Source organism: Lissotriton vulgaris, chromosome 6 (assembly GCF_964263255.1).
Source record: "Lissotriton vulgaris chromosome 6, aLisVul1.2, whole genome shotgun sequence".
NCBI classification, from domain to species: domain Eukaryota; kingdom Metazoa; phylum Chordata; class Amphibia; order Caudata; family Salamandridae; genus Lissotriton; species Lissotriton vulgaris.
The window spans coordinates 1,694,003,460-1,694,031,171 of NC_141694.1; the positions used below are offsets into that span (position 1 = coordinate 1,694,003,460).

Below are 27,712 nucleotides of genomic sequence, written 5' to 3' on the forward strand. Positions count from 1 at the left end.
GAAAGCAGTCGCTAACATCGCTATCGCCTATTATCAACGCATGCGTAGCGATAAAAAAATTCACGCTAGGTGCGAATATCGCAGAAAACGAACGCCTGCTCAGACCAGTTCTTAACCTGTATATTCAACGGGAGGTGGATATTCAGGTTAAGAACCTATTGGCGTTAATGCCTGAATATCGCTGGATTTCCAGCGATATAAACGCATTAAGCCGCTATCACCGCAAATTTTATCGCATTTGAGATAAACGTTGCTATTAGCACATTATCTCTGCGATAAAATCCGTGGATGCACGGCGATTATTAAAAAATGTCGCTAAGCTTATTTAGCGATAAATATCGCTAGTTGTTGATAATATGCCCCTACATTTTTGGTATATGCTATCCGTACCATACATAAATAAAACACTATTTTAATATCAATATGTACCCTGGGACATTTGTTGTTTTCTGAGGAACTGAAAGCTCTTATTGAACTGCAGATATACAAAAAGTGTTAATATGTCCTGTAATTCAGAAATTGTTTCTATTCCATCAAAGGTAGAACCATAATCTATCAACATAATAATACACTTAATATAAAAACAATATACTGGAAAGTAAAGCATATTCACAGATAGGTATAGTTTAGTTAAGTGTTAGTGAATGAACATGAAATCGCAGCCCTGCCAAGCATACTTCAAATTATAGGCTTAGGTTGTTGGCAGCTCGCGAAAAGAAGCGTTTTTGTTTGCATAAAGCTGTTTTTTTACAAGTTCTTCATTTGCTGAGAACAAAATAATCAAATTATTATTCAACCCACAGCCTCCTAAAGCTATCAGCAGAAGTGTTTGTCATATTTCAATCAAAGCAAAAGGCAGACAGCCAGTTTTATATTGCACAGTCCCAGCATACTCCAGGAGCAGAATTAATGAATTAGCTATTGATTAAATTCCACTCTAGCAAATCCACCATGGCAAATAAATGAACTACCCAGGGCACGTGTAGGCCATGGCCAGACATGTCAGGGCAATCGATCAGCAGTTAGTATTCTTTTGGGATATAAGAAAGGCTGATGATAATATGACATGTAGGGAAAGGAAGTGTAGGAAGTGTTTCTAGCTAAGCAGGGAGTCAAAGGCCAGGGTATTTCTCATGTTTCTCAGTGCATACATCTTTACATATATTGTCTGTGCTTTCTGGGAAAGCAGCTACGTGCATAGTCGTTTGCTGTTTAGTCAAACCAGACAAGTTCAAGGACATCAGGGAATAGTAATTGGTGTTCTTATCGCAAAATCATTCCAGCACAATATGTTGCACACAATTTGTGGGACTGAAAGTGCGGTATTTAAAGGATCTTTAGGTAATTAGGCAGCACACTGACTATAAATTATTCAAGTATGAAAAGAATTGGCTCCCAGATTTAAAACGACAAAAGACTTGGAAAGAATAAATGTAATATTAGTAAACTGTGTTGCCACTTTGGAGTACCTGGTTGTACTAAAAAATTCCAATTCCCTCCCAAAAACATTGCACCACTGCTGAGATGTGCTCCTAATCTACCTTCTGATTTAAAGAGGTGCGGGCACCCAGCATCTGTCTGGACCTGGCTGGCAATCTAAATAATGTACTAACAGTCTTCACTTGGTTGTAGAATAGATTTAGTATCATGGGCCAGAATCATAAAACACTCAGCACAATTTAGGAGTGGAGAATGTCATACTGTGCATCTGTAGTTGTCTAAAATTGGAACATTTTAGCTTTTTGTAGCAACCAATGTTTTCTAATTTTCAACTGTTCATGGGCAACCAAAACACACATCTTCCTGCTGAATGATGTCTCTGGAAGGGACATGGTGGCGCGGGGAATGCCGTTAGAAGGTCTGCATCCCAACAGAGGACTGGTAGGTTGGGGTGCCAGGGGATTTACCAGCAGGTTGGAGGCTGGCATATGTCTTGAGGGGATGCCACAAAAGCAATCCTGCAGGAGAAAGTACTCTTTAAGCCCGTGTGCATCCGACCCGCAGATAACATTGACATACTAGCAAATTGTCAATGCAATGCTCAGCTAGAGAATTTAGTCTGGTACTCTTGTGAATGTCGATAAGAATGATATCAATGACTGCCATGTCAGATTCAACCAATGTGGCCTTACCATCAACCCCGAATCGGGGTTATGTGGAAATTGGTCCCAATAAAACACGTATGGCCAAAGGTGCGTGTTCCACAAAATACCACAAATCTAGATTCCACATGTAGGTAGAAACACTAAGCCAATCAGAACACGACATGCACACCACACGTATTGATCACACGCTCCCCACACTAGACATCTGGACACATACACATTGGCCCACACTACCTCTCTCAGTGGTCAGGTGCCATCTGTCTCCTTATCAGATGCCCAAAGTTCTGAATTTATGACAGATGTTTTTTGAAGAAAGCAGTATGGTTTAATTGTACCTCATAAGATGTATAAATTGGCAGCTGAAATTTACACAAAGTGAGATTTTCCACACAGGCACTCTGTCGAGACTCTCCTGGCTGCTGCATTTAATCAGACTAACTTGATCCTGTTTTGGCAAACGCCTCTTGTCTTTTAATTTATTTAAAGTTCAAGTTCAAGTTCAAGTTCAAGTTCAGGAATTTGTATAGCGCACTACTCACCCAGAGGGTCTCAAGGCGCTTGAGGGAGGGTGTGTGCATTACTTATCGAATAGCCAGGTTTTTAGCTGCTTTCTGAAGGAGACGTGGTTCTGTGTAAGGCGGAGGTGAGTGGGGAGAGAATTCCAGGTCTTGGCCGCTAAGTAGGAGAAGGATCTTCCTCCCATGGTGGATCTATGGATGCGCGGAATTGCGGCGAGGGCTTGGTTGGATGATCGTAGTTGGCGGGTGGGTGTGTAGAAGGACAGTCGTGTGTTGAGGCATTCGGGACCTAGGTCGTAGAAGGCCTTGTGTGCGTGGGTGAGGAGACGGAACGTTATTCTCTTGTTGACGGGGAGCCAGTGGAGGTCTTTCAGGTCACCGGAAATGTGAGCTTGACGGGGGATGTCCAATATGAGTCTGGCTGAGGCGTTTTGGATGCGTTGGAGTTTTTTCTGTAGTTTGGCTGTGGTTCCGGCGTAGAGTGTATTTCCATAATCCAGTCGGCTAGTGACCAGTGCGTGGGTGACTGTCTTTCTTGTTTCGGTGGGGATCCAACAGAAGATTTTTTTGAGCATGCAAAGGATGTTGAAGCATGAAGATGAGACGGCGTTGACTTGTCTGGTCATCGAGAGGGAGGAGTCTAGGATGAAGCCCAGATTACGTGCGTGATCTGTAGATATGGGTGCTGTACTCAGGGTCGGTGGCCACCATGAGTCGCAAGGACCTTTGAAACTAACATGCCACATGAGATAGAATTCATTTAGCCAAAATCTTTCAGAATGAAAGTGTTATTCACACTCTGCTAAGCTGTGATGTAGCTGAGGACTTGGGTCTCATTTGTATTTGCTAACAGTAATCAGTTCTTCGCCCACGTTGTCACTCACGGTGGAAGTGACCAACCCTAGGCAACTAGATGCAGTTCACATTTGCACAGATATGAGCCTGCAGAATGCTGTAATGACATCGTAGTGGGCCTTAGTGGTGCTAAATGGTTCCCTTAGGTAGAACTCAACTCTGGTTATCACCAGTTGATGCTTAATGAGTCAAACAGATAGAGCACAATATTTTTGACTCACATGATGCTAAGTGTTACTAGAGGCTAACCTTTGCTGTCTGCTGAAGTGTTTCACCGTGCAATCTGTGAAACACTGTTGGGGGTTGGAAGACATCTTGAATATAAGCGGCAACATTCTGATATTATGCTTCCAATTTAGTGGAGGATCATACAGCTAGATTCATCATAGTGCCGTTTTGCGAGTCCTTAATAGCGATTATTAAGGAATCGCTATTAAGGACTTGCAAAACGGGATTCAATTCAATTCAATTCAATTCAATTCAAATAAGCTTTATTCGGTTTTTGAGTTTAAAACCATAAAAGCAACACAATAAAAATACATACATGCATAAATAACTCAACAATTCATTGCAAGGTTAAAAAAAAAACGACTATTTAAAACAAACTAAAAACAGTTTAGCAAATCAACTAATCAGAACTAATCAAAATAGTAGCCCAAGATGCACAGAGTCCCATTTTCACCAGGTATTATAATTCGGTGCTCGGGGGCCAGGATAAAAGTCATAGATGTCCCAGATACAGATGGGACCATCTCCAACTTTGGGCTGGGTAGATCGTAAATAGGGGACAATGTTCCTGTGTTTAAATTTAATTAATATCAAGTCCCCCGGAATATCTTTGGGCAACATGCCTAGCCACCCCACCCTCCTGACGATCAGGATCGCGCCATCTAGAGCGGGTGGTAACGGTCTGTTGTTTTTGAGCCAAAAGATGGCTTTATTCAGCAGGTCCTGGTGTGATTCATGTTTGCCCTGACTGAGTGCAGGGACCCCAGACAGAACGGTGACGTAAAGGGCAGCTTCAGGGGGTAAATTAATTTGATGCCTTCTTTCTTGAGAAATCCTAGGAACTATGTGAGGGACATGTGCGGGATTAAAAGTAGCATTGCGGCCACTTGGAATGGGTGTGGTAAGAGGGGAATCAAAAGTTTGAACTTTCCTGGGTACAATGGTCTTAGGCTTTTCGTGGTTGGTAGTGAGAGTAGAACCTGTTGGTATAGCAGTATTTTCAGGTAATGGATAGATCCTTTTTACAGTTTTTTCGATAATGGTCAACCTGTCCCCCAAATCAGTGATTTTTGCGATCAGAGGTGATAATGCAGAGTTTAACAATTGCTCAATTTGAGACAGTAGGGTCAATTGGAGGGGCGATACAGAGTCATTTGTTCGAGTCCCAGCCTTATCCGACGTTAGTAAGTTTGGGTTGGAGGGGGATAATGAGGGGCAACAGCACATTTGATCAATATTTGATAGATTCTCATTGGTATTATCTATTTCCTCATCATGATTCCTTTCACCGGTCAAGCCCCGGGACAGTATATTGGTTTGAGAGATAATTTTTTCGGGGGGTAAAGGTACATCCTGGGGAGTGCAGATTATTTGGTCAGTGTCTCTGCCCGCTATAGGAGGGGTTGATACATCCGGGACATAGTTTGTGCCACACAGGGCATTCAGCTCCTCCCAGACAGACATAGTAATTGGGAAACAGAACTCCGATAACAGCAGTAGGCAGTTCAAAGCAGTAAAGATAAGAAGGAATAAACGTCTCTGTACCTCCTACTTTGGTGCAGCCAAGTGGGGTGGCCCGTCCCGTCCTCCTCGGGTCCTCTGAGGGCCTCAGAGGGCCCGCCCTTTGCCCGGGCTTAGCCCGGCGTTGCCCGCGCGCGTCCCGCGAGGCGGGAACAGCAGCCGTCTAATAAGCGCCTCCGGGCGCGGAATCCTGACGCGAAGATTCGCATCTCCTGTACCTCCAAGGGATGCTGGGTATTGAAGTTCAGGAATGCCCCCAGGCAGCGCTCTCCGCTCTCCCCACTCTTCGGCCTTGGTGACAGAAGCAGCGGCGGCGGAGGAGAGCCGTGAAGATTGTCGGTGCCCTGGGTCTGGGTTCTCCCAGTGAAGTGCTTTCCCCCACTCGGCCGCAACAGCAGCCGTCTAATAAGCGCCTCCGGGCGCGGAATCCTGACGCGAAGATTCGCGTCTCCTGTACCTCCAAGGGATGCTGGGTATTGAAGTTCAGGAATGCCCCCGGTCAGCGCTCTCCGCTCTCCCCGCTCTGCAGCCGCGGTGACAGAAGCGGCGGCGGCGGAGGAGAGCTGTGAAGATTGTCGGTGCCCTGGGTCTGGGTTCTCCCAGTGAAGTCCTTTCCCCCACTCGGCCGCAACAGCAGCCGTCTAATAAGCGCCTCCGGGCGCGGAATCCTGACGCGAAGATTCACGTCTCCTGTACCTCCAAGGGATGCTGGGTATTGAAGTTCAGGAATGCCCCCGGTCAGCGCTCTCTGTTCTCCCCGCTCTGCGGCCGCGGGGACAGAAGCGGCGGCGGCGGAGGAGAGCCATGAAGATTGTCGGTGCCCTGGGTCTGGGTTCTCCCTGTGAAGTGCTTTCCCCCACTCGACCGCAACAGCAGCTGTCTAATAAGCACCTCCGGGCGTGGAATCCTGACGCGAAGATTCGCGTCTCCTGTACCTCCAAGGGATGCTGGGCATTGAAGTTCAGGAAGGCCCCCGGTCAGCGCTCTCCGCTCTCCCCACTCTGCGGCCGCGGTGTCAGAAGCGGCGGCGGAGGAGAGCCGTGAAGATTGTCGGTGCCCTGGGTCTGGGTTCTCCCAGTGAAGTGTAGGAATCGCTAAATAAATAACGATTCCTACAAATTCCTTATTTGCGATTAGCAAATTGCTAATCGCAAATAAGGAATAACTCCCCATTCATTCCTTTGTGCCTAAATGCCCATAGGAATGAATGGGGAGTTATTCCTTATTTGCGATTAGCAATTTGCTAATCGCAAATAAGGAATTGCAATTTATTTGGACACCCCGGGCACCCTTAAAAATCGCTTCCTAATTTGCGATTAGCAAATTGCTAATCGCAAATAAGGAATAACTCCCCATTCATTCCTATGGGCCTTTACAGCCAGATTCATGATTGTCCCGTTTTGCGAGTCCTTAATAGCGATTATTAAGGAATCGCTATTAAGGACTTGCAAAACAGGATTCATGTAGGAATCACAAAATAAATTGTGATTCCTACAGCTTCCTTATTTGCGATTAGCAAATTGCTAATGGCAAATAAGGAATAACTCCCCATTCATTCCTTATTTGCCATTAGCAATTTGATAATCGCAAATTGCTAACGGCAAATAAGGAATAACTCCCCATTCATTCCTATGGGCCTAAAGGCCCATAGGAATGAATGGGGAGTTATTCCTTATTTGCCATTAGCAATTTGATAATCGCAAATTAGCATGCAATTTCAAGGGTGCCAGGGGTGTCCAAAGGACACCCTGTAGCACCCCTGAAATGTAATCTACATTGGTGTTGCGCACACACATGCCCAAAGGACATGTGTGTGTGTAACATGCAACTTAGAAAAATGCATTTAAATGCATTTTTCTAAGTTTTCGCTATTTACCACGAGGTTTGACCTCGCGTTAAATAGCGGCCCAAAATTGCGATTTCGCAATTTAAAAATGGTTAATGAATTGCATTTAAGGAATCTCAAACAGAGATTACTTAAATGCAATTCCTCTTTAATAGCGAATTTTGCATTTGGGATGATGAATCCCAAATGCAAAAATTGCACTCGCAAAGGGCCAGATTCTCAGAATCTGGCCCTTTGCGAGCGCAATTAAGCTTGATGAATCTGGCCGTTAGGCCCATAGGAATGAATGGGGAGTTATTCCTTATTTGCGATTAGCAATTTGCTAATCACAAATAAGGAAGCTGTAGGAATCGCAATTTATTTTGCGATTCCTACATGAATCCCGTTTTGCAAGTCCTTAATAGCGATTCCTTAATAATCGCTATTAAGGACTCGCAAAACGGGACAATGATGAATCTGGCTGTTAATCTCCAGAGGTACATTTTTTCAGTAACCCATGCCTGGATTAGGCAATCCTGTTGACAAACTCTCGCCCCTCCCCATGGTCTATGGTGTTCATGAAGCGGAGCCATCCTATAACACGGAAGATTCTGTTTAACTGGTATCCCAAAGTGCATGTCTGATGCCAATGAGGATAACTGAGACTGCAAAATCTTCAGCGGAGGACACCTGCATGTTGTTGCAGTTGTTGCAACAAAGATTACAAATACTATCACTGTGGAGAGTGACCAATGAACCGAGAGTGTCAATCGATCGTCTGTTGAGAGGGGTACAACTTTCATGAATCTTAGTAAATCATACTCGTTATATTTGTTATAGAATATACACTTTCGTTAGGTTGTACATGGGTAAGAATGAAAAATATTTCTGGGAACTACCTCTCTAATAACTACTTGGGAACAGTTTGATTTAAGTGAAACATTTAATTATTTTCACATTGTAAACATTTAATTTATTTTGATAAATAGGCACAGTGTTCAAGACCATTGACAGAGCAGTGTAGATAGATCTTTTACTGAAGGTCTCAAATGTATTCATCAAATTAAAATCACCAATTTTTTTTTGCCCCACTGCAGGTGGTGGCTGATGAGACTCACCAATGTGTAATCTAGGTCTATAAGTGATGATGTGTCTTAACACCTTCGCTGCGGCGGCTATTCCGCCGCAGCGCTAACGGTCGCGGGGGGCGCGCGGCTCACCTGCGCGGGTGACAGAACCGTTCCGTCACGGCTCGCGGGTGAGCTGTGCTTGTGACGGAACGGTTCCGTCACGGCCCCGCCCGCTTAATGAAACGCGCCGCGCAGGTGCGAAATCAGCGCCGCGCAGGCGTGGCGAGCGGGCCGTGACGGAACAGTTCCATCATGAGCACAGCCACCTGAGGGGCGTGATGGAACGGTTCCGTCAATAGCGTCGAAGTGGTTATATTATATTATTGTGTTACACTTTTAGGAAAATAGTTAATTTTTTCCCGTTCCGCAAAACATTATACTTTTTGGATCACTTGATTCTGACTGAGGCTCTGAACAAGTAACTAGGTCTCACTATCTCACAGCATTCCTCAGCATGCCTAAATCTCCTATATGAAAGGACAAACACTAACCCTGAATTAACACGCTAGAATAATCCCTCATTATACCTCTGTAGGAACGATCGCAGATACGCACCCACCATAAAAACCTTTTCACCTTTACTATCCCCTTGGCAGCTAAACACAGAAACCAGGTGACACTGCAAATGCACCCAAGGCACTAAGCATGACCGAAACAATTGGCCCTGTGATGCCTTTTAACCCTAATATGAACAATATCTTACACCAGAAGACTCAAGAGCTCCAACTCAACCAGCTCATGTGCTCCCTGCCCCAATGTCTGACGCTCCAATCCATCTACAGCCAAACTTCCACTCCGCTGGCTTTACCAGGCTAGATGCAGACTAATACTACAGGCATGAGCATCTTCCCCAACACCTGGCTTAGGGACTCAAGCGGTGCCCACCTGTTCTTCTAACACATCTCTTGAAGTTAAACTTAGTGTGATGGCTCAGGACCTAAAACTACTTAAGGCAGATCTAAAAAGCCTTATAAACGTCACCTCAGAGTAGGTCAACAACAGGGGGATCAACATGATGCCTGAAAGGAATAGACTCAACCACACCCTAGATATTAACCATCTCATCCAGCGCAGGACAACAAGACGCCCACATATCTCTCAGAGCATTACAACCTCCACTGGAATTACCCTAAAGACCAAGCAGTCAACAGCCAGAAAACCTTCCTAGCTGACCTCAACCTGGCCCAATTATGTGACAGTCCTACACATACCTTGATTGCTACCCTGGAACTTATCCTTCTAAGAATAAAACCATGCAACTGTAATCTATCATCCCTTGAGACTGGACTGATCATTACTGCATCACCTTCCTCATCAATCAGTTGAGACAAGAAAGGGTCAACCAAAGTAAGCCATAAAAGCATCACGCAGTGTATCAACTGGAATGATCTGACATGCCTTAGCATCAACATACTGGCACCCCCGGGATATGGCAGATGTCCATCACCTCAGAAACCATTAAAAAACCATGTTGAACATTCTAGACTCAATATTACCCCTGCAGCTAAAAAGAATGTCTACCAAAGACTGCAAACCTTGGTTCAAGGGCAGCCGTAACACAGAAAGGCATAAGCTTAGACTAGCTGAATCCTCAAAAGCTTTAAACTCCTGAGATCCCTGAGGAGCATCTACAACAAATAAACTAGACGCTCCAAAGCGAACTTCATTAGAAGGCAATTAGACAAAGCTAGAAGTTGTACAAAAAAATGTTCAAAATGGTCAAATCACAGTCCAATAAGAAACCCAACTCTCCCCCTGCAGGTTCGAAGCCACAACCAAATTGTGAGGATTTTGCTTCCTTCATGGAAAAGACAAGAAAGATCGAAAATTACCTGGGGTCAGCTACAAAGCATCTTACTCTGACACCTCATTGCAGCACCCCTACACCCGATTGCTCAGACACCAGGTATCCCAGCTCACACCTCCAAAAATAATGGTATGGGCAGCATATCCAAACCTTTTGATGAAAGTTCCATCCTCAAAATCCTTACAACACTAAGATACGCAAACCACTTCAGTGACCCTCTACCAACGATCATCTTTAGTGAGATCGAAATGTCCTTACTCCCTCTCTGGACTATAATAATCAATGCCTCATGACCTCAAAGATCGATCCCTGAGTGCCTTAATGTGGGGCAGGTTACACCCATTTTAAAAAAAACAACGGTGGACTTCTCAGACCCGCACAACTTCAGCCCAATCTCCACGATTCCAAGATGAGCAAAGCTCCTTGCGAAATATGTTCGTGTTCAACTCTGCAACCACACTGACCAATTCAGTCTCTTAGATCAATTCCAATCTGGCTTCCGTCGTGGCCACAGAACCGAATCGATGCTCACACACACTGTTGATGATGTGCTAAAAATGCTGGACCAGAATGAATCCTGGCTTCTTATCCTTTTTGACATCTCATCAGCCTTCAATACTGTCAAGCATGACAGCCACCTAGACCTACTTAAATGTAGGATGGGTATATCAGGGACTGTTCTTAATTGGTTTGCATCTTTTCTCCAGAGTAGAACCCGAAGAATCAAGATCAATATGTCCCTATCTAACCCCACACATGTCACATCAGGGGTCCCTCAGGGGTCTTCGCTCTCGCCCATGCTTGTTCACCTATTCATTGAACCCCTAATAGAATTGTTGAATTAATTTAACATCCACTATCAAAAGTACGCAGATGACACCCAACTGTGCTTAAAAATGTCTTCCCCCAAAAATATTGGATCTCTAAACTGAACCCTACAAAAAACGCTCTCAAAACTAAATATCTCCTAACTGCCCCACCCAAACACTCACCAGACATCGTAGAATGGATGAAACAAATAACAGCGCTGAATTACATTCCTCACATTATAGAGTCAACAAGATCTCTGAGAATATCGCTCAACAAGAATCGAAACATACAGGAGCACACAACTTCCACATGAGCCTCTTAGGAAAAATAAAACCCTTCCTTCCCCCAGATGACCTCAAGTCTGCTGTTCAAGCTCTAATGATTCTAAAGGTGGACTATGGGAGTGCAATCCTTTGCGGCCCACCCATAGCTAAGTTGGCGCCACCTAAGGCCGACGCTCACCTCTGCTGCTAGGCTCATTACAGGTTCAAAAAGAAACAATCAACTCACTCCTGGCCTGACATCTCTTAACTGGCTTCTATATGAGGCAAGGATTCATTTGAAATTGTCTGCATGACCCATAACGCCCTCCATTTCAGCACTCCAAGATACCTTGCGTAGAAACTACAGCTGTCTGGTGGTGAGAGAGCATCTAGAGGCATCAGCTCTATACTCCTGAACCCACCAAGATTTTCTAAAAAGAAAACCTGTTTTTTTCTATCTAGGATATTCCGCCATACCTTATCACTCCTGAATGAGGTTGTATATTTAGACATGTTACCTTGAATATTGTAAAGCCCTCTGATACCCACAAGTGTCATGTTTGTGCTACATAAAAATTACAAATAAAACCACCACCCTAGTCAGGGTAAGCTAAAAAACACACTTTACATTGAACTGTGCTCACCCTCTGGGAACCTGGCGCAGAGCAGGCAGGCTTAACTTAACAGGCCCTGTGTAAAGCATTTGTGCAACACACTCACATAGTAACACATTGAAAACACCACAAAAAGACTCCAATCAGGTATAGAAACATAGCGAATAATTGTATAAGAAAATCAAGACCAAAAGGACAAAAATCCTATGAGTAGAACCAGAGTTATGAATGTTTAAAGAATACACCAAAAATAGTGCTTTGAAGTTATTAACACTAAAATGTTTCTTGCAGTCGCACTAGATTGGGATAAATCCAAAGTTGGAAAGCAGGCTGGTTACAGGACTCAGACGTGTCCCACTGACAAAGTAACTTGGATGGAGCAAAGAAGCGAGGAGTTGAAGAGGCACCACACTGTTGTTGATTCCGTGGAAGGAGGCGAGCATCAGTGCCGATCCGCATCATTGGTGAAACCTTCATCGGTGAACCCCTGTATGATACACACACTGCATCATCGTTGAGCCACTCTGTCTGGTGTTGTTAAGCCACACCCGCTATAGAATCCCTGTTGTTGAGTGGTCACAGCTTCATCGCTGATAGCGATGCGTCTGTTCCTGTCAGCGTAAAGTCACCACTGCATCGGCATTAATGTGGAAAAAGGTACAAGAACCCACTTCTGAGGCCCAGGACTGGAGGGGAGGGCCACCTCAGGCAAGGGTAGGACTCACAGATGGCAGAGTCCAGTAGCAACAGCAGAGCTGTAGGAAATCTTTGATGACCCTGATACTTCAGAAAACAGGAGGCATGCCAGTAAGCACTTGGAGTCCCTCTAAGTTTAAATAAGATGTGTCCAGTCTTTGCCCTCAGCAGAGCAGAGATCAGCAGGGGAAGCTCAGCACAAATGAAGCAATTCCTCATAAAAGTAAGTCGAGCAAAGTGGCAATCCTTGCAGCACAGCATTCCTTACTCCTGGCACAGCACCAGTATTTACACCCAACTGTGCATTTGAAATGGGGGTGACTTCAAAAAAGCTCCTTGAAGTGCAAGGTCCCCTTTCATCCCAGCCCTGTCTGTCAGGCTATCTTTGGGGGTAATTTTTGTGGGGGACAAGACACAGTCTTTTCAAATGTGTCAGCTCCTTTCCCCTCTTTCTCCCCAGGAAGGCTATCAGAATGAAGATGAATGCATATGGGTCCTCTATCACACCCACTCTTCTTGTGTTTGTGGCTAAAGTGTGGCTGTCACTCAGCCCAGATGTGTATTGAAGACAGGCTGCAAGCACAAAGAGCTAGTTAAGAGCAGAGCAAAGTCTGCTTTCTATAATGTGGCGTTTCTAAAATAGTATTGTAAAATCAAGCTTTATCACTAAAGAGGATATATTATTAGGATTCCTAGGATATGAAACATGATTTATCTACTCCTTTCTAAACAGAAATTACAGCTTAAAAGTGGATATGACTTACACTTATTGATTGACTTAACCTAGCAAGGCACTAAGAGCTACATATTTTTCTGTATTAATTTAAAACTGAATTCAGGCATCAGATAAATTGAATTATGCAACCTTTTCTGCCGGGATAAAATATGTACAGCACACAAAGCACATATTTTCAGGTCGTTTTAATGGGAGCCACGCAATCAAAATGTTATGACGCCACACTTGCCACAGGAGTGGAGTGTTTCACCTTGTGCAATTATCCTTTATTTTACACTGGGTGGGAAAAGTCAGAAATTTGCATTTAAATATCTCAGATTTCCTAGGCTTATGCATGAGTCAATGATACCTTCTGCAAATTGCAGGAGCTGTAATGGTCAGGACTGTTAGATACTGAAGTGCAGATACGCCATTCTCCAAGGTGCATTATGTATGTGCTGGAATACATTTTCCCACCTGTGTTTTCCTTAAAATGTTCAAAGATCAATTGGTGAGCAACATCCATTTAATAGCAATAGCCTAAAAAAGGTGCTAGAGCAAAAACTGGCAGCCGGATATAGTATCTCTGGTTCATGTTAAAAGTTTATTGCATCTGTGATAATAGAGCGTACATACCGTGAACTGATTACATCAATGCTGGGAGCCAATATCTCATAAGGTTCATCTTCCAAAGTTGCAAATTGAGTTGCATTGCTTTTCACACAGGCATACACTGTGCATACTTCCATCTTCAAAATTAAAAAAAAAAACATATTTCAAATATGGTTACATCTTTCGACAAATGATACGTTACTGTACTTTACAAGAGGCTCGCGACTGCATTTCACCGATTTACCTTCAAAATCTGCAAGGAGCATGCACTTTTATTTAACGGTTTTGGTACATGTGATAGGCCAGATTTCATATCAAAACTTTGTATACGGCGGATTCAATATCTGCTATTTTTGCCTTCACCAGCTTTCTACCAGAGAAGCATGGTAACATTCTTCTGAATTCCTGTATTTAGCTGTAGCTTTTCCTATGATGTGTCGCCCGGGTCCTGTTTGCTTTCTAACTATAAACCTTCATCCTGTCTCTTCCATGGTAGACCACTAAGGGAACTGCCTCTTTAGCCAGGTTCTCAGCCTTGATCCTTTACCCTTTTTTCACTGGGGAGGAGACACTAATCAGTAGCATATTTCCTCCTCTCTTCTGCTGCAAATGTGGAGTTGGTCTGCTTGTGCTTTTTTCCATTTTCCTTCCCCGTTTCCTCCAATTTTTGTATTTCCCCCTCTTTGCCCAAATTCAGCCTAGTCAAAGCATATCTCTCTTTCCCTTTACAGATACATGAGCCTCACACATCCATGGCAGCTATCTACTTTTTCACCTGACTGCGCATGGGGGGACCTCTGTCAGCCCCACTGCCTTGATGGTTTGTCATGAGGTGTGCGTCGGTGTAAACCTGTCTGAATGCCCCCTCCATTTCGGACATGTCTAACATTTGTTTCAATTGTTAATTCAAATACTGTAGAAAAGATTCATCAGATACAACTGCACACATCAAACCCAACAATACTGGAGAGGCACTATTTTCAGGATTTCTTTACATGAACAATTGCAGTTTGTAAACAAGGATGCAATTGGTTAAAAATACATAGTAAAATTTCATAGCTCAATCCTTGCAATACTTGTGCCCTACATTTGCTTGAGAAGATGCTAAAAAATCCTGTCCAATAACAGACACAAAGGGAATGACATACAATTTCATGTTCAACGCGACTGCTCTTTTAAGCTAATGCAGTAATCAGTGAACGCCACCAGTGTACCTCATTATAAATCTATTTTCTAATAGTCTTTTTTCCATTTTAATTGTATTGTATAGTTTGATATGCAGTTAAAAGGTAGTTGTGTGTAAATGTTGAGAGCAAGACATATAGATTGACAACACATGCTTTTCAGAATTGGTACGGATGCCATGCCTTTTGTGCCCGTTAGTGGTCTAATCATCTCTTAAGACACTGTTGGCAATCCAGAAAAAGGCACATTCTGCACATGCCCAAATTCACAAATGGAATTTGTACTGAGAATGATATGGATGAGTGCAATTTTGTAGCATGCACAAGTCTATCCCTATTAAAATGTTATATTCCGGTGCATGTAACCCATTGTGGCATGCACAGTTCCATTACAGACAGAAGCGCAACCCTCAATCACACTACACTCAATGGACTACATTGAGCAACTGATGCATATTGAATTTACCAGTGTGAGTTCTGCCCCAGGTCAGTATTCAAGAAATAAAGGCACTTTGCTGGTAAGGGACATGCATTCATCTCTCTGCATTACAGCCCGGTACCCCCGCCCTCATGAGAAACTATCATGAACTGGGGTGGTGGAGTGAGCTAAAGAATGATGATGGATTAAACCAAGATTAGTTGACTGGCCGTGAGTGCTTGATTTGCTCCAACACCCCGTCCATCATCCCCTTTGGTATCGCTTTGTCCACCCTAAGTTGGCAGGGTATGCCCAGACATGGGGCCATTGCTCACTTTGCCACTGGATTCAAGCTAGCCTGGCTGATGACGGCTGATTAGCCAGAAACCGGTCCCAGAATGCTTGTTTACGATCCAAGGAAGACATGGCATGGCAGTTCGGACTGGACTGTTCCCTTGAGGCACAGGGGCAGACTGATTTGCATATGGCCATGTCTGATCTGCGGTGGTGGAGTGAGCTAAAGAATGATGATGGAATAAACCCAGATCAGTTGACTGGGGTGAGTGTTTGATTTGCTCCAATGTCCGTCCATCATCCCCCTTGGGTATCGCCTCATGAGAAACTAGACTGCCGGATTACTCATTTATATCCCCCCGCTACTTTAGGAGTGAAAATGAAACTTAAGTGGCATGCAGGGACTCTTTAAGGCCTATCCATGTCAGTCCAGCCCATGTCTACATTGCAGAGGGGAAGAATGCATTCAGTGAGTTAGTGTGGTGGACATAGCCAATGTTCTGATAATCACCAGCAAGGGAACCATGTAGAAACATATTTCCTTGAATTTAAAGTAAAGTACCTGTCCCTATATTTACAGTCAGAGGTAAAGATAAGGCACAGATTTATAGTGAATTATCTTATGATTAATTAGAAGGATGCAGGCATACACAAATATCAAATTATCAGAAGATTCCTATAATCATTACATATGATAAAGTGTGCACAACAGAAAGATTCCCAACATACTTTAACCATGTGCATCTGACTCCAATCAAGAGTCAATATTACAAACCCATAGGTTATTGTTTTTAAAGTCCACTCTTTGATATCAGTCCAATATAAAGAATAGTTGATTAATGGACGAAGATCTTGTGTGGTATTAAAAAACAGAGTGGACTCTGCATCGACGTTTCGGTCTCCATAGTCAGTAGAATGCAAGACCACCCTCCGGACCATGATGGTTATTGAAATTTAAAGATGAAGCGCACAATAAGGATGTAAATAGTAGCCTTGTACGCTTATAGTTAAATATGTATAGTCTCACTTATGAATTAATTAAGGGTAAAGCTTGTAGAACCACACACAGTTGGTTAATGGGACAAATCTTATAGCAAGCTCCATCGTGAAAGCTAATGGTCTCAGTGTAATGTAGGCAAAATCGCGATACTCAAGCTCACAAGGGGTTATTGGGTTGCCCTCTTTTACATTTTGTTCTGATGATTGCAACACCTGATAGTGTTGAAACATGCCTCTGAAATAAGTCTGACATTCATTTTTCAGGAGTATATTGAAATGCAGGGGATTCGGTTCAGATCCCAAGAAGAAATCTTCAAAGGTCTTAGACCTGTACTCAGGGTTTTGCCTCTGTCATTTGCACACTTGAATGAATGCTGGAAGTTGAAAGTCAATGAGCTGACGTTTCTCTGACCAGTGCACCATGAAATAACAAGCTGGACTCGTTTCTAAGAAGGCTTTGTGGATGTACAGTGAATCTTGAACCTTACATCTGATTCTGGTTTGACTGGTAGCCACTGATGAGTTTTCACAGCAGGCTTTTACAGAGATTAAGAGAAAAGGGTAGGCGGAGATGACATCAATAGACTCCCATCCCCAAACCTAGGTGGCTCATGGAGTCAATACTAAACAGCAGATGGGGGCATGCCTGCTACTTGCTAATGAAATGAAGACAAGGTCGAATGTGAGACCATAGCACCAGCACTCACTGCCCAGTCCGCCTCAAGCCTCAGTATGTATAACCCGGAAGCTGCAGATGTTGAAACTACAGCCACGCATGGGAAGAGAAAAAATGCTGCCTATAAAATAGAGTCTCTTAGTTTCATGAATCAAGGTCTATGGCGCTTTATAAATGTCAGATCACAGATTTGTAATCTGTTTTTGTGCAGTATTATAATGGTGTACAATACTTCCTACGCCAAAAACCCAGGCACATACTTTGTAACTGAATCTTCATCACAGTTGCTGTTTAAAGTTGTAGTTAGACTGTTTTAATATCCAATACATAAAAAACTACACTTCTGCATATAGATGTTCATTTTCATGCTGAAGTGTAGCTCTATTTAAGGATTTAGAAGTAGAACTGAAACTCTATATCACAAATGAATTGCAATGAGTTAAAATTAATAGGATGTCCAGCACAAAAGAAATCCAATAGGTATATAGTACAATAACATTTCCTAAGCACAATATTTAGGTTCTTAGGTAAAACGTGCAAAAATCTAAAATAAATAGTGGTTTTATTATTGCACTTGTGACACAGTATAGCCACTGTCAAGTGCCAAATAAAATGAAACTCAATATGAGAAAATCTCAAAAGCTCAGTCACCACACACAATTGTAACTGTAGTTTTATTTATGTAGACCTTACTACATCTCCACTCAATCAATTAATCAAGCAGTATTTATATAGTGTGGCTCTATGCTACAGGTATTAGTTGAAGAGCCAGGTCTTTAGTCCCATCCAGAAGTGGTTTAGCGAAGGAGAAGTGCGGAGGTGGAGGGGGAGCTTGTTCCAGGCTTTGGCAGCAAGGTGGTAGAATGATTGTTACCGGAGCGACTGTGGCAGATACGTGGAGTATGGACCAGGGTGAGGTGTGCAGAGCTGGGGTTTCTGAAGGGTTGGTGGAAGATCAGGCAGTGGTTCATGTAGTCTGGTCTTTGGTTGTGGAGGGCTTTGTATGCGTGGGTCAGGAGCTTGAACTGACATCTCTTCTGGATGAGAAGCCAGTGGAGATCTTTCAGCTTTTGGGTGATGTGTGTTCTCTTGGGCAGGTAGAGGATCAGTCTGGCTGCTGCGTTTTGGATTGTCTGGAGTCTTTGCACGAGTTGTGCTTTCCCCTGGCCCGCCTCTACTCCCCGCTACCGCCTCCCAGCTGACCCTCCCACCCACGAATAGAGGGCTCACCACCTCCGCCGTGAATCTGTGACCGTCTGGATCAGCTCCAACGCGGTCGCTCCCCACCACGCTCCCTGACTCCAGTTATAGCGCCCACAGCTGAAGCGCTTGGTTGACCGTATTGCAGAAACTGGTATCGTAGCCTGCATAGTGCTCTCTGCTCTGCCTAAGTAGCTCGACATTTCAGTTGCTTTGTTTTTGCGTGTTAATACTTTTGGTGCATAGTCTGGATCGATCGTACTGCTGTCTCTTGTGACCCTGCTTCCCTCCCCTTTGACCTTCATTTTGTTGTTGTTGTGCTTTCCCCTGGCCCGCCTCTACTCCCCGCTACCGCCTCCCAGCTGACCCTCCCACGCTCCGCCCCCTCCACTCTCCATTTAGGACAGATGGACAATCGCGCAGCGTCCACGCGCAGCGGTTGCGCTGAAGGTGCACCAAAGGTAAGCCCATCTACGCCCGTCCTCGCCTGGACCGCACCCAGCGCCAGACCCCCTGGCCCCCGCAAACTCAACGCCCCCCGCATCACTTACGACGCCTCCACCCTCTCAGCACTTAACCCCGGCCGACTCCCTAACTGCGCCCAAGCAGCACCAGGACACACCCATGGACCCTTCACCTGCCACTCCTGCAAATTCAACTGCATCAAGACCCACACCAAAACCACAAACACCAAACAGAGATCCGACACCAACCACCCTAAATGCATCCTTCTCAACACCCGCTCGGTTCACAAACACGCCATCAACCTTTGGAATCTACTCGATACCATTTCTCCGGACATTGCCTTCCTAACAGAAACCTGGATGAATGCCTCATCAGCTCCAGACATCACCATAGCCATCCCGGATGGCTACAAGATCATCCGTAAGGACCGCACCAACCAAACAGGAGGAGGCATCGCCATCATCCACAAGAACACCATCCGCGACTCAACCAGCTCAGAAGACAACCTCGCTAACGCCGAACACCTTCACTTCCAGATCCACACCGACCCCAAGACCACACTCAGAGGCACCCTCCTCTACAGGCCACCAGGACCCCGTACAAAATTCAGCGAAGACATTACTGACTTCATCACCCCACAAAAGAGCAACTACAGTAACACTACCTCCCTTCTGGACAATCTCGCCAATCTCGGACTCAAACAACTTGTTAACACCCCCACACACTACGCAGGACACACACTCGACCCTATCTTCACCTCCAGCAAGCATATCTCCTTCACTCACACCACACCCCTCCACTGGACGGACCACAGTTGCATCCACTTCATTTACAATAAGACCACGATCCACAACCACCCTCAACCAACTCTGCGAAGAAATTGGAACAAAATCACCTTCGACCAGATCTCCACATCGCTTCTTCAAAAAACCCCTGCCTATTCAATGAACCCTAACCAAGCCGCCATCAACCTCACACAATGGTTAACCCAAACCGCCGACAAACTAGCACCCTTGAAAAAACATCAAATAAAGCAAGGAAGCAAGAACGCCCCCTGGTTCAACGATGACCTTAAGAAATCCAAGAAGCTCTGTCGCTCCCTTGAGAAAATTTGGAAAAAAGACCCAAACACTATCACCCAAGCCGCCTTCAAAAACGCCACCCGCAAACACCACCAACTAATCCGAACAGCCAAGAAATCAGCACTTAAAGACTGACTAGACAACAACGCCCACAACAGCAAGGAACTCTTCAACATCATCAAAGAATTCACCAACCCCACCGCCAGCTCCAACGACATCACCCCCTCTCAAGCCCTCTGCAACTCCCTCGCCTCATTCTTCCATGACAAAATCGCCGACATCCATAACAGCTTTGACAACCAACCCGTAAACCAGTCCACCCCACTCACCTCCGAACCTGTACCTCCTCCGAATAACCTTTTCGACTGGAACCCAATCTCCACAGAAGACACCATTCGCCTGATGAACTCCATCCACTCAGGATCCCCTACAGACCCATGCCCCCATCACATCTTCAACAAAGCAGACTCCATTATCGCACCCCACCTCCGAGACGTCATCAACTGCTCCCTCAAGTCCGCCACATTCCCAGAAAGCTGGAAACACGCCGAACTCAGCGCCCTTCTGAAAAAACCCACAGCAGACCCCACCGAACTCAAAAACTACCGCCCCATCTCGCTCCTCCCATTCCCGGCCAAAGTCATTGAGAAAGCCGTAAACAATCAGCTCGCAGCCTTCCTCGAAACCAACAAATCCCTCGACTCCTCACAGTCCAGCTTCCGAGCCAAACACAGCACCGAAACCGCCCTCATCGCAGCAACAGACGACATTCGAACACTTCTGGACAACGGAGGCACAGTCACCCTCATCCTCCTTGACCTCTCTGCAGCCTTCGACACAGTCTGTCATAGCACCCTGATACAACGCCTCAGAAACATCGGAATTCAAGGAAAAGCATTGGAATGGATCATCTCGTTCCTCGCAGGAAGAACTCAGAGAGTCCGCCTCCCCCTTTTAAGTCAGAGGCCACCGAAGTCATCTGCGGCGTCCCGCAAGGATCATCACTCAGCCCCACCCTCTTCAACGTCTACATGAGCCCCCTCGCATTCATCGCACGCCAACACAACCTCAACATCATCTCCTACGCTGATGACACTCAGCTAATCCTCTCACTCACCAAAGACCCAATCACCGCCAAAACCAACCTACATGAAGGGATGAAAGAAGTAGCCGAGTGGATGAAGCACAGCCGGCTGAAACTGAACTCGGACAAAACGGAAGTCCTCATCTTAGGTGCATCCCCTTCCGCCTGGGATGACTCTTGGTGGCCAACAGCCCTAGGAAAAGCTCCCATACCGACGGACCACGCACGGTACCTGGGCATCATCCTGGACTCCTCACTCTCGATGACCAGACAAGTCAACGCCATCTCATCATCATGCTTCAACATCCTACGCATGCTCAAAAAAACATTTCGCTGGATCCCCACCGAAACAACAAAAACGGTCACCCACGCACTGGTTACAAGCCGTCTGGACTACAGAAACACCCTTTACGCCGGTACCACCGAAAAACTGCAGAAAAAACTCCAACGCATCCAAAATGCTTCAGCCAGACTCATACTAGACATCCCCCGCACAGACCACATCTCCGTTCACCTGAAAGACCTTCACTGGCTCCCCGTCAACAAGAGGATAACGTTCCTCCTCCTCACCCACGCACACAAAGCCCTATACGAACTTGGACCTGATTGTCTCAACACGCGCCTTTCCTTTTACACCCCCACCTGCCAGCTGCGCTCGTCCAACCAAGCCCTCGCCTCTGTTCCGCGCATCCACAAAGCCACCATGGGGGGAAGATCCTTCTCCTACTTAGCGGCCAAAACTTGGAATTCCCTTCCCATCCACCTCCGCCTTACTCAGAACCACCTAGCCTTCAGAAAAGAGCTTAAAACCTGGATATTTGATAAGTAAACCCCCCCCCATTCCTCAAGCGCCTTGAGACCCCATGGGTATGTAGTGCGCTATATAAATTCTGACTTGACTTGACGAGTTTGGTTGAGGTGCCGGCATAGAGTGAGTTGCCCTTACCAGGTGTTGAAGCCCTTTTTGTTGAGTAGCATGCTACTCTGGAACCTAAAGGTGGATTAGTGGTGGATTATTAGAGGGAAATATAAATTGTTAATATGGGTGGTGAGAGTAGGAGGCATGTGAGTCTATTACTTTGATGAATATGATAACAGATAGATAGAGGAGAAAAGAGATAGGAAAGGGTTATTTGGGAGTTCATAGAAGTAAAAGAGGTTTGGGATGATACAGAAAGCCAGTTAGCTTTATGAATATGATAAAGGTTGGATAGAGAAGAGTTTGGAAAGAGTTAGATTGAATTCATAATAGCAAAAGAGGTCTGGGATCAGTTGAGAGTGGACGTTGGGCATATTTTTGAAGAGTTACAGGATGAGTCATAAAGTGGTGGTTTGGTGAGGCTTGGGGAAAGAAGTTAACTTTTTTTTCTCTGCAGTGGAAGGAAACTATGTAGATGCATAACCACACATAAGAGGTATACATACATAGAGATTCAAACATGATACGCATATGGAAAATAATCAGGAGAAAAAAACTGTTCTAGAAAAAGTCCCATATGTACACGCACAGATAAATATGTACAATCTCTGGCTTTCCATTCATTTGAAAATTAGGTTTTACAAATAATGTTATCTTAATTGTTTTATAATTTTCTTTATTTATTTAAAATTTATATTTGGGTAATTAAGCACTTATAGATACAATTGCTGTTTACACATTGTGACTAATATGTGTTTTTTTAGCAAAATAAACCCATAGGCTTACACTCATCACCTTAAATGTTACTGATGTATTGATCTACTTATATATGGATATAGTGATAACGTTCTACATCTACATATGTATATAATATTATTTATTTGTGGTTTTCTCAAAATATTTGGAGTTATGTTTCATTCCTCCAGTAAGTCCAAAAATATATATAGAGATACATATCCATATTATTTTTTTTTGCTATTCCCATTAACCAGTATTTATAACTTCTGTTTATAGTTGATTTTTTTTTAAAGTGATGAGTGTATTGAATAGTTAAAATGTATCCACTATTTCTGTATACTCATAATAAATAGAGATCCATAGACATGTAGTTAAATACTTGACTACATGCTACATGTTCCTAATCACCTACATACACTTTAAGCCTAAATACAAGGAGAGTACATATTTTAACCATAAGTAATATATACATTTAGACATTTGTTAAGCATAAATATAAGAATGTGTATATATTTTAGTTCTCTGCATTTGCACAAAGAAATGCACATATCTGAATACAGTATGAGAAAAACAAGGACCCCCTGGGTATCAATGCAGACTCCTAGGGCAGGGTAAACACCTATGTTCCCGACCGCATTTATCCGCTAGGCACGCTGTCCCGGGATCTTTGGAGCAGCACCATCCTGCTGTCCGCACTACCGGCCTCACATTTTGTTTTATCGATTTTGTCACCACTGTGGATCTCTTGCTTCGGCTAAATATGGATTAAGAAAGACCATTCACGAATACTAATGAACGGACGAGCCACGTATTGATTGGCCTTCTGTGGACTTTAACATATCCTGGTTAATAACCTATACGCCTTCACCAGAACCCTTAAAGCATCCCTTTATTTTTAGCCATATGATGTTTAGAATCGCCCGTCAGCCTTGGTTTTATCTTTCCTGGTGCTGATCGTGAATACCGGTTTTTTGGATATAAAAAAACGATGTGTTGCTATTCCAGGCATTAGCCTCTATCAAGTGGCTCTGACTACCCACATGTATGAAGACGTTGTTTCAGCTTCCATGAATTGTATCAATAATATCAGCAGAGACTCCTGAAGAAGGCGGTTTTCTGCCGAAACGCGCGTCGAGTGTTTTATGAGTGTTTTATGATTACTGATTTCAATTTCCTTGTGTAATCTAATATTGTGATTAGGTTGTGCCTTGAGATATATTTGTATGATTTATAGGAACTACATGAATTTGAAGTCTGTGTATTTGCATTTTTATGATCTATATTTTTAGCTCATCATATAGTCTATGTCACTATATGATTTTTATTTACACTAATTAAATATATATATGTATACAGTTTATTTTTTGTCATTTCTTTACACTACTGATTAAGGTATAATTGGTCATTTACTCAGTTGACGTCCTAGGTTTGTTTCTCTACATACATATCTGAATACATACATATAATTAAGGAATGCATATTTACAAACACACATATAGGCACCATTGGTGTCTTGTGCATACTAATGCTGTACATTTGTATTTTGAATATGGAGGTCATGTAGGGAAGAGCCAGCTCTTGAGTAATCTTCTGAAGATAAGATGGTCATCTGTAGATCATACGTTTGGGGGTAATAAATTGTATAGTTTGGCTGCTTAAACAGAGACTTCCCATGGTTTGTTTTTGTATGCTGGGATGTTGAGGAAGCACATCTATCTGGAGCAGAGGTTTCTTTGTTGTACTTATTTTGTGACTTTCATCCAGATGAGAAGTGCTCCTGTTTCATCTATTGGTTTGTGGGTGATACGACGCAGCTTGTAAGTGGATCTTCTGGCAACCGGTAACCAATGTATGGCCCTTAAAGCAGGGGAGATGCAAGATGGTGGCCTTATATGTAGGAGTAGTCTAATATAATCAATCTGATCTGATCTAATCTAATCTAATCTAGTCAATTTGTAGAGCGCATGGCTACCCGGAGGCTTCCCGGTGCTGAATCAAACCAGCAGGTCAAAAGCCAGCCCAACTACGTTCTGAGCAAAGGAAGATTAGATAAAAGTAATGTATTTAGAGCTTTCCTGAAGAACAATTCAGAGCCCAACTGATGCAATGTGAGAGGCAAGGAGTTCCAGAGTCTAGATGACAGAAGTTTAAAGGAGCGACCACCCCATCTGGATCTACGGATACTGGGGACTGTTGCGAGAGAAAGAGTAGCAGACCTTAGAGACCTGCCCAGGTTTTAATGTTCAACCAGGGCATGAATAATTTGGGACCAGTTCCTGTAAAAAGCCCTGTAGGTGATGCACAAAGATTTAAATTGAACTTGTTGCTCTATAGGTAACAAATGAAGGTCAGCCAAGGCCCTCCTTGTGGATCTATGCTTTGGGATTTTGAAAAGGAGACAATCAGTGGTGTTGTGAATAGTTTGTAACCTTTTCTTGATATAGCAAGGAGAACCTAAATAGAGGGAGTTCCTGTATTACAAGTCTCTGTACTGAGGGGCAGGGTGGGGGGGGGGGGCAGAAGGTCTACCACTTTTCTCAGGAGTCTGCGAGTGCCGATGAATTTTGCAGCTGGTGGGTTTACCTGGACTTCCATTGTAAGCCTGATATCTAACCAGATCTCCAGACTTTTTATTTAATGTTTGGGGGTTGAGGCAGCTCCTAAGCCTTCCAGCCAGGGGAGATGCTCTCTCTTAACTTAATTATTTCCTTGCAGCATAAGCTACGTCTTGTCACCGTTTAGTTTGAGTGAGCAGATAGCCATCCAGTTAGCTACCTCTTTAAGACATTGGACAGGTTGATAGCAGTAATTTCATTCTTCTGGAGCAATCATTACAACTAATTGTGTATCATCAACACACAACACTATAGACAGGCCAAAAGACTGGTCTAGTTTTGCAAGAGGGCGCAGGGAGTTGTTAAAAAGAATGGGGCTTAATGTGGATCCCTGAGGTACTCCACATTTTTCCTCATTTATGTTTGACAGTAGAGTTTTTAATTTGCTTTAGTCTTTTCATAGTTGATAGTGGTAATCTATGGTAGTGGCCATTGGCATAATCAAGTTTAAACAGTATAAAAGAGAGTACAGCTTGGACCTTGTATGGAAACCCTAAAAAAATGTAAATCCATATTTGTAAAGCGCAAACTACTCACCCTTGCTGGTCTCAAGGTGCTGAGGGCCGTAGTGGAAATTAAGTGAGCTATTGCCTAGAGTCACATGGTGCTGAGCTGAGCTGCTGCCAGAGCCGGAGATCGAACCGTGAACCCTGTGCTCCGAAGTCAGCTGCCCTGGCCGCTACACTACACCTCTCCACTATGGAAATCCTAGGTGGGGGAAGATGTGTTGCAGAGTTTTCATAATAATGAAGCTTGTTCTTGCTACCTAATCCACTTCGGCATTCATTAATAGCTGAGAGTCCATGGTAATTCAGAGGTTTCTTACTTCCTTGGATACTTTAGGAAGTGCTTCCAAATTGTCAGACTAAATGGAGAGTGGGTCATAATTTTTCGAATCTCCACAGATAAGTATTGCAGTGTTAGCATTAAATTTGAGATGACTCAATGTCACCCACTGATCAATGGCTCGAAGGCAACCTAAGCTGTTTTACAATCTTTGGGGCTTTCCAGTTTAAGAAGTATTTGAGTTTCATCTGTGTAGTTACAGCAGGTGAGCTGAAATTCATTGATCATTGCCGGTAATTACTTTGTGTGGAGATTGAAAGCATAGGTGCCTTGAGGGATCTGCTTTTATGGTGCAGGGCTTGGATGAGAAAGGAGGAGTATGGATGAAAGTTTTTCTGTTTTGAAGGTAGGATGGGATCCAGTCTAAAGCGGTTGCCTCTAAGCCGGGTTCGCAAAGTCTTTGGATGGGAGTGTCATGATCATCTGTGTTGAAGTCAGCTGAAAGACAGAAGAGAGGTAGTGCTGCAATCCTGTTGTGGTCTACTGTATTTTAAGGTCATGCCAGATGGTGATTAGGGCAGATTCTGTGCCTCTTCCTGGACAGAACCCTGTTTGGAATTTGGAAACTATGGAGTTACCTTCAATAACTTGAGACTTATGGGTGAATGCTGCTCTTTCTATTAGTTTGTTTACAATAGGTCTCTAGTTGTTTGAGTCTCAAGGGTCCAAGTTTTTTTAATCATAATGGACGTATGCATGTCTCTTTTAAGTCTTCGGGAAAAACTCTGGGTTGTCAGGGAATGGTTGATGATTGTTCGGACTGAGGTGCCAACAGAGGTTGTTAAAAGGATGTTCCTGAAGATATGTGGTGAAAAAAGTGTCAGATGGCCAGTCAGCTGGCCTGCTTGTTTTGACAAGATCCCAATAATCAGTTTCTGATAGTTGTTTGAAAGAATTTAGAGGCTGGGTTAACTTTCCCTTGTTTTGATTAAATAGTGACCTGGCACGGCTGCTTTAGTTGTGTAATGACTTGCCAGTTTGTGAGTAAATATGTGAGTAATAGGATGGTTTAGATGCAAGTCAGAAAGATTTGGTCACAAAGCCTTTATCCTTTCATCCACTGGAACCAATTTGTGGTTTCTGTAGCTGACATAGTGTTTGATTACATGTACAGGTATCCTGCGAGCTGCCGCAGACATGACAGTGGTTGACCTAAATGAGGTGTGAAAAATGTGCCCAAAGCAGAACAACAGCATAGGCCTGGTGACAAGATGGGCTGGGTATGGGACATGTGATCACTATAAGCTCTGGAAAGACTGCTGGATTCGGCCCAGGAACTCATTACTTTGAATGGGACAGGGCTGAAGCTTGCCCATTCATAGTTGTGAGTAAGGGGAGTTCTGAGAAAGAGCAAGCCTTTGTTTTCCAGACCCAACCTTACCAGGCTGGGTCCAAACCAGTGAGAGGAAAGATACCTGAATACCTAGTCTGGCATGTCACAGGGGAGTGGACTGCTCATTTCCCCGACCACACCTCTGGTTGTACAGAAGGCT

General features: G+C 44.0%; 1 protein-coding gene across 1 annotated transcript in view; it reads right to left on the minus strand.

Moving 5' to 3' along the window:
• USH2A (usherin) overlaps positions 1-27,712 on the minus strand; it is a 2,319,650-nt gene that overhangs the window by 979,756 nt on the left and 1,312,182 nt on the right. Inside the window, exon 34 of the mRNA XM_086925936.1 lies at positions 13,724-13,836. Coding sequence (XP_086782062.1) covers positions 13,724-13,836 — 113 coding nt within the window. The remainder of the gene's footprint in view (positions 1-13,723; positions 13,837-27,712) is intronic.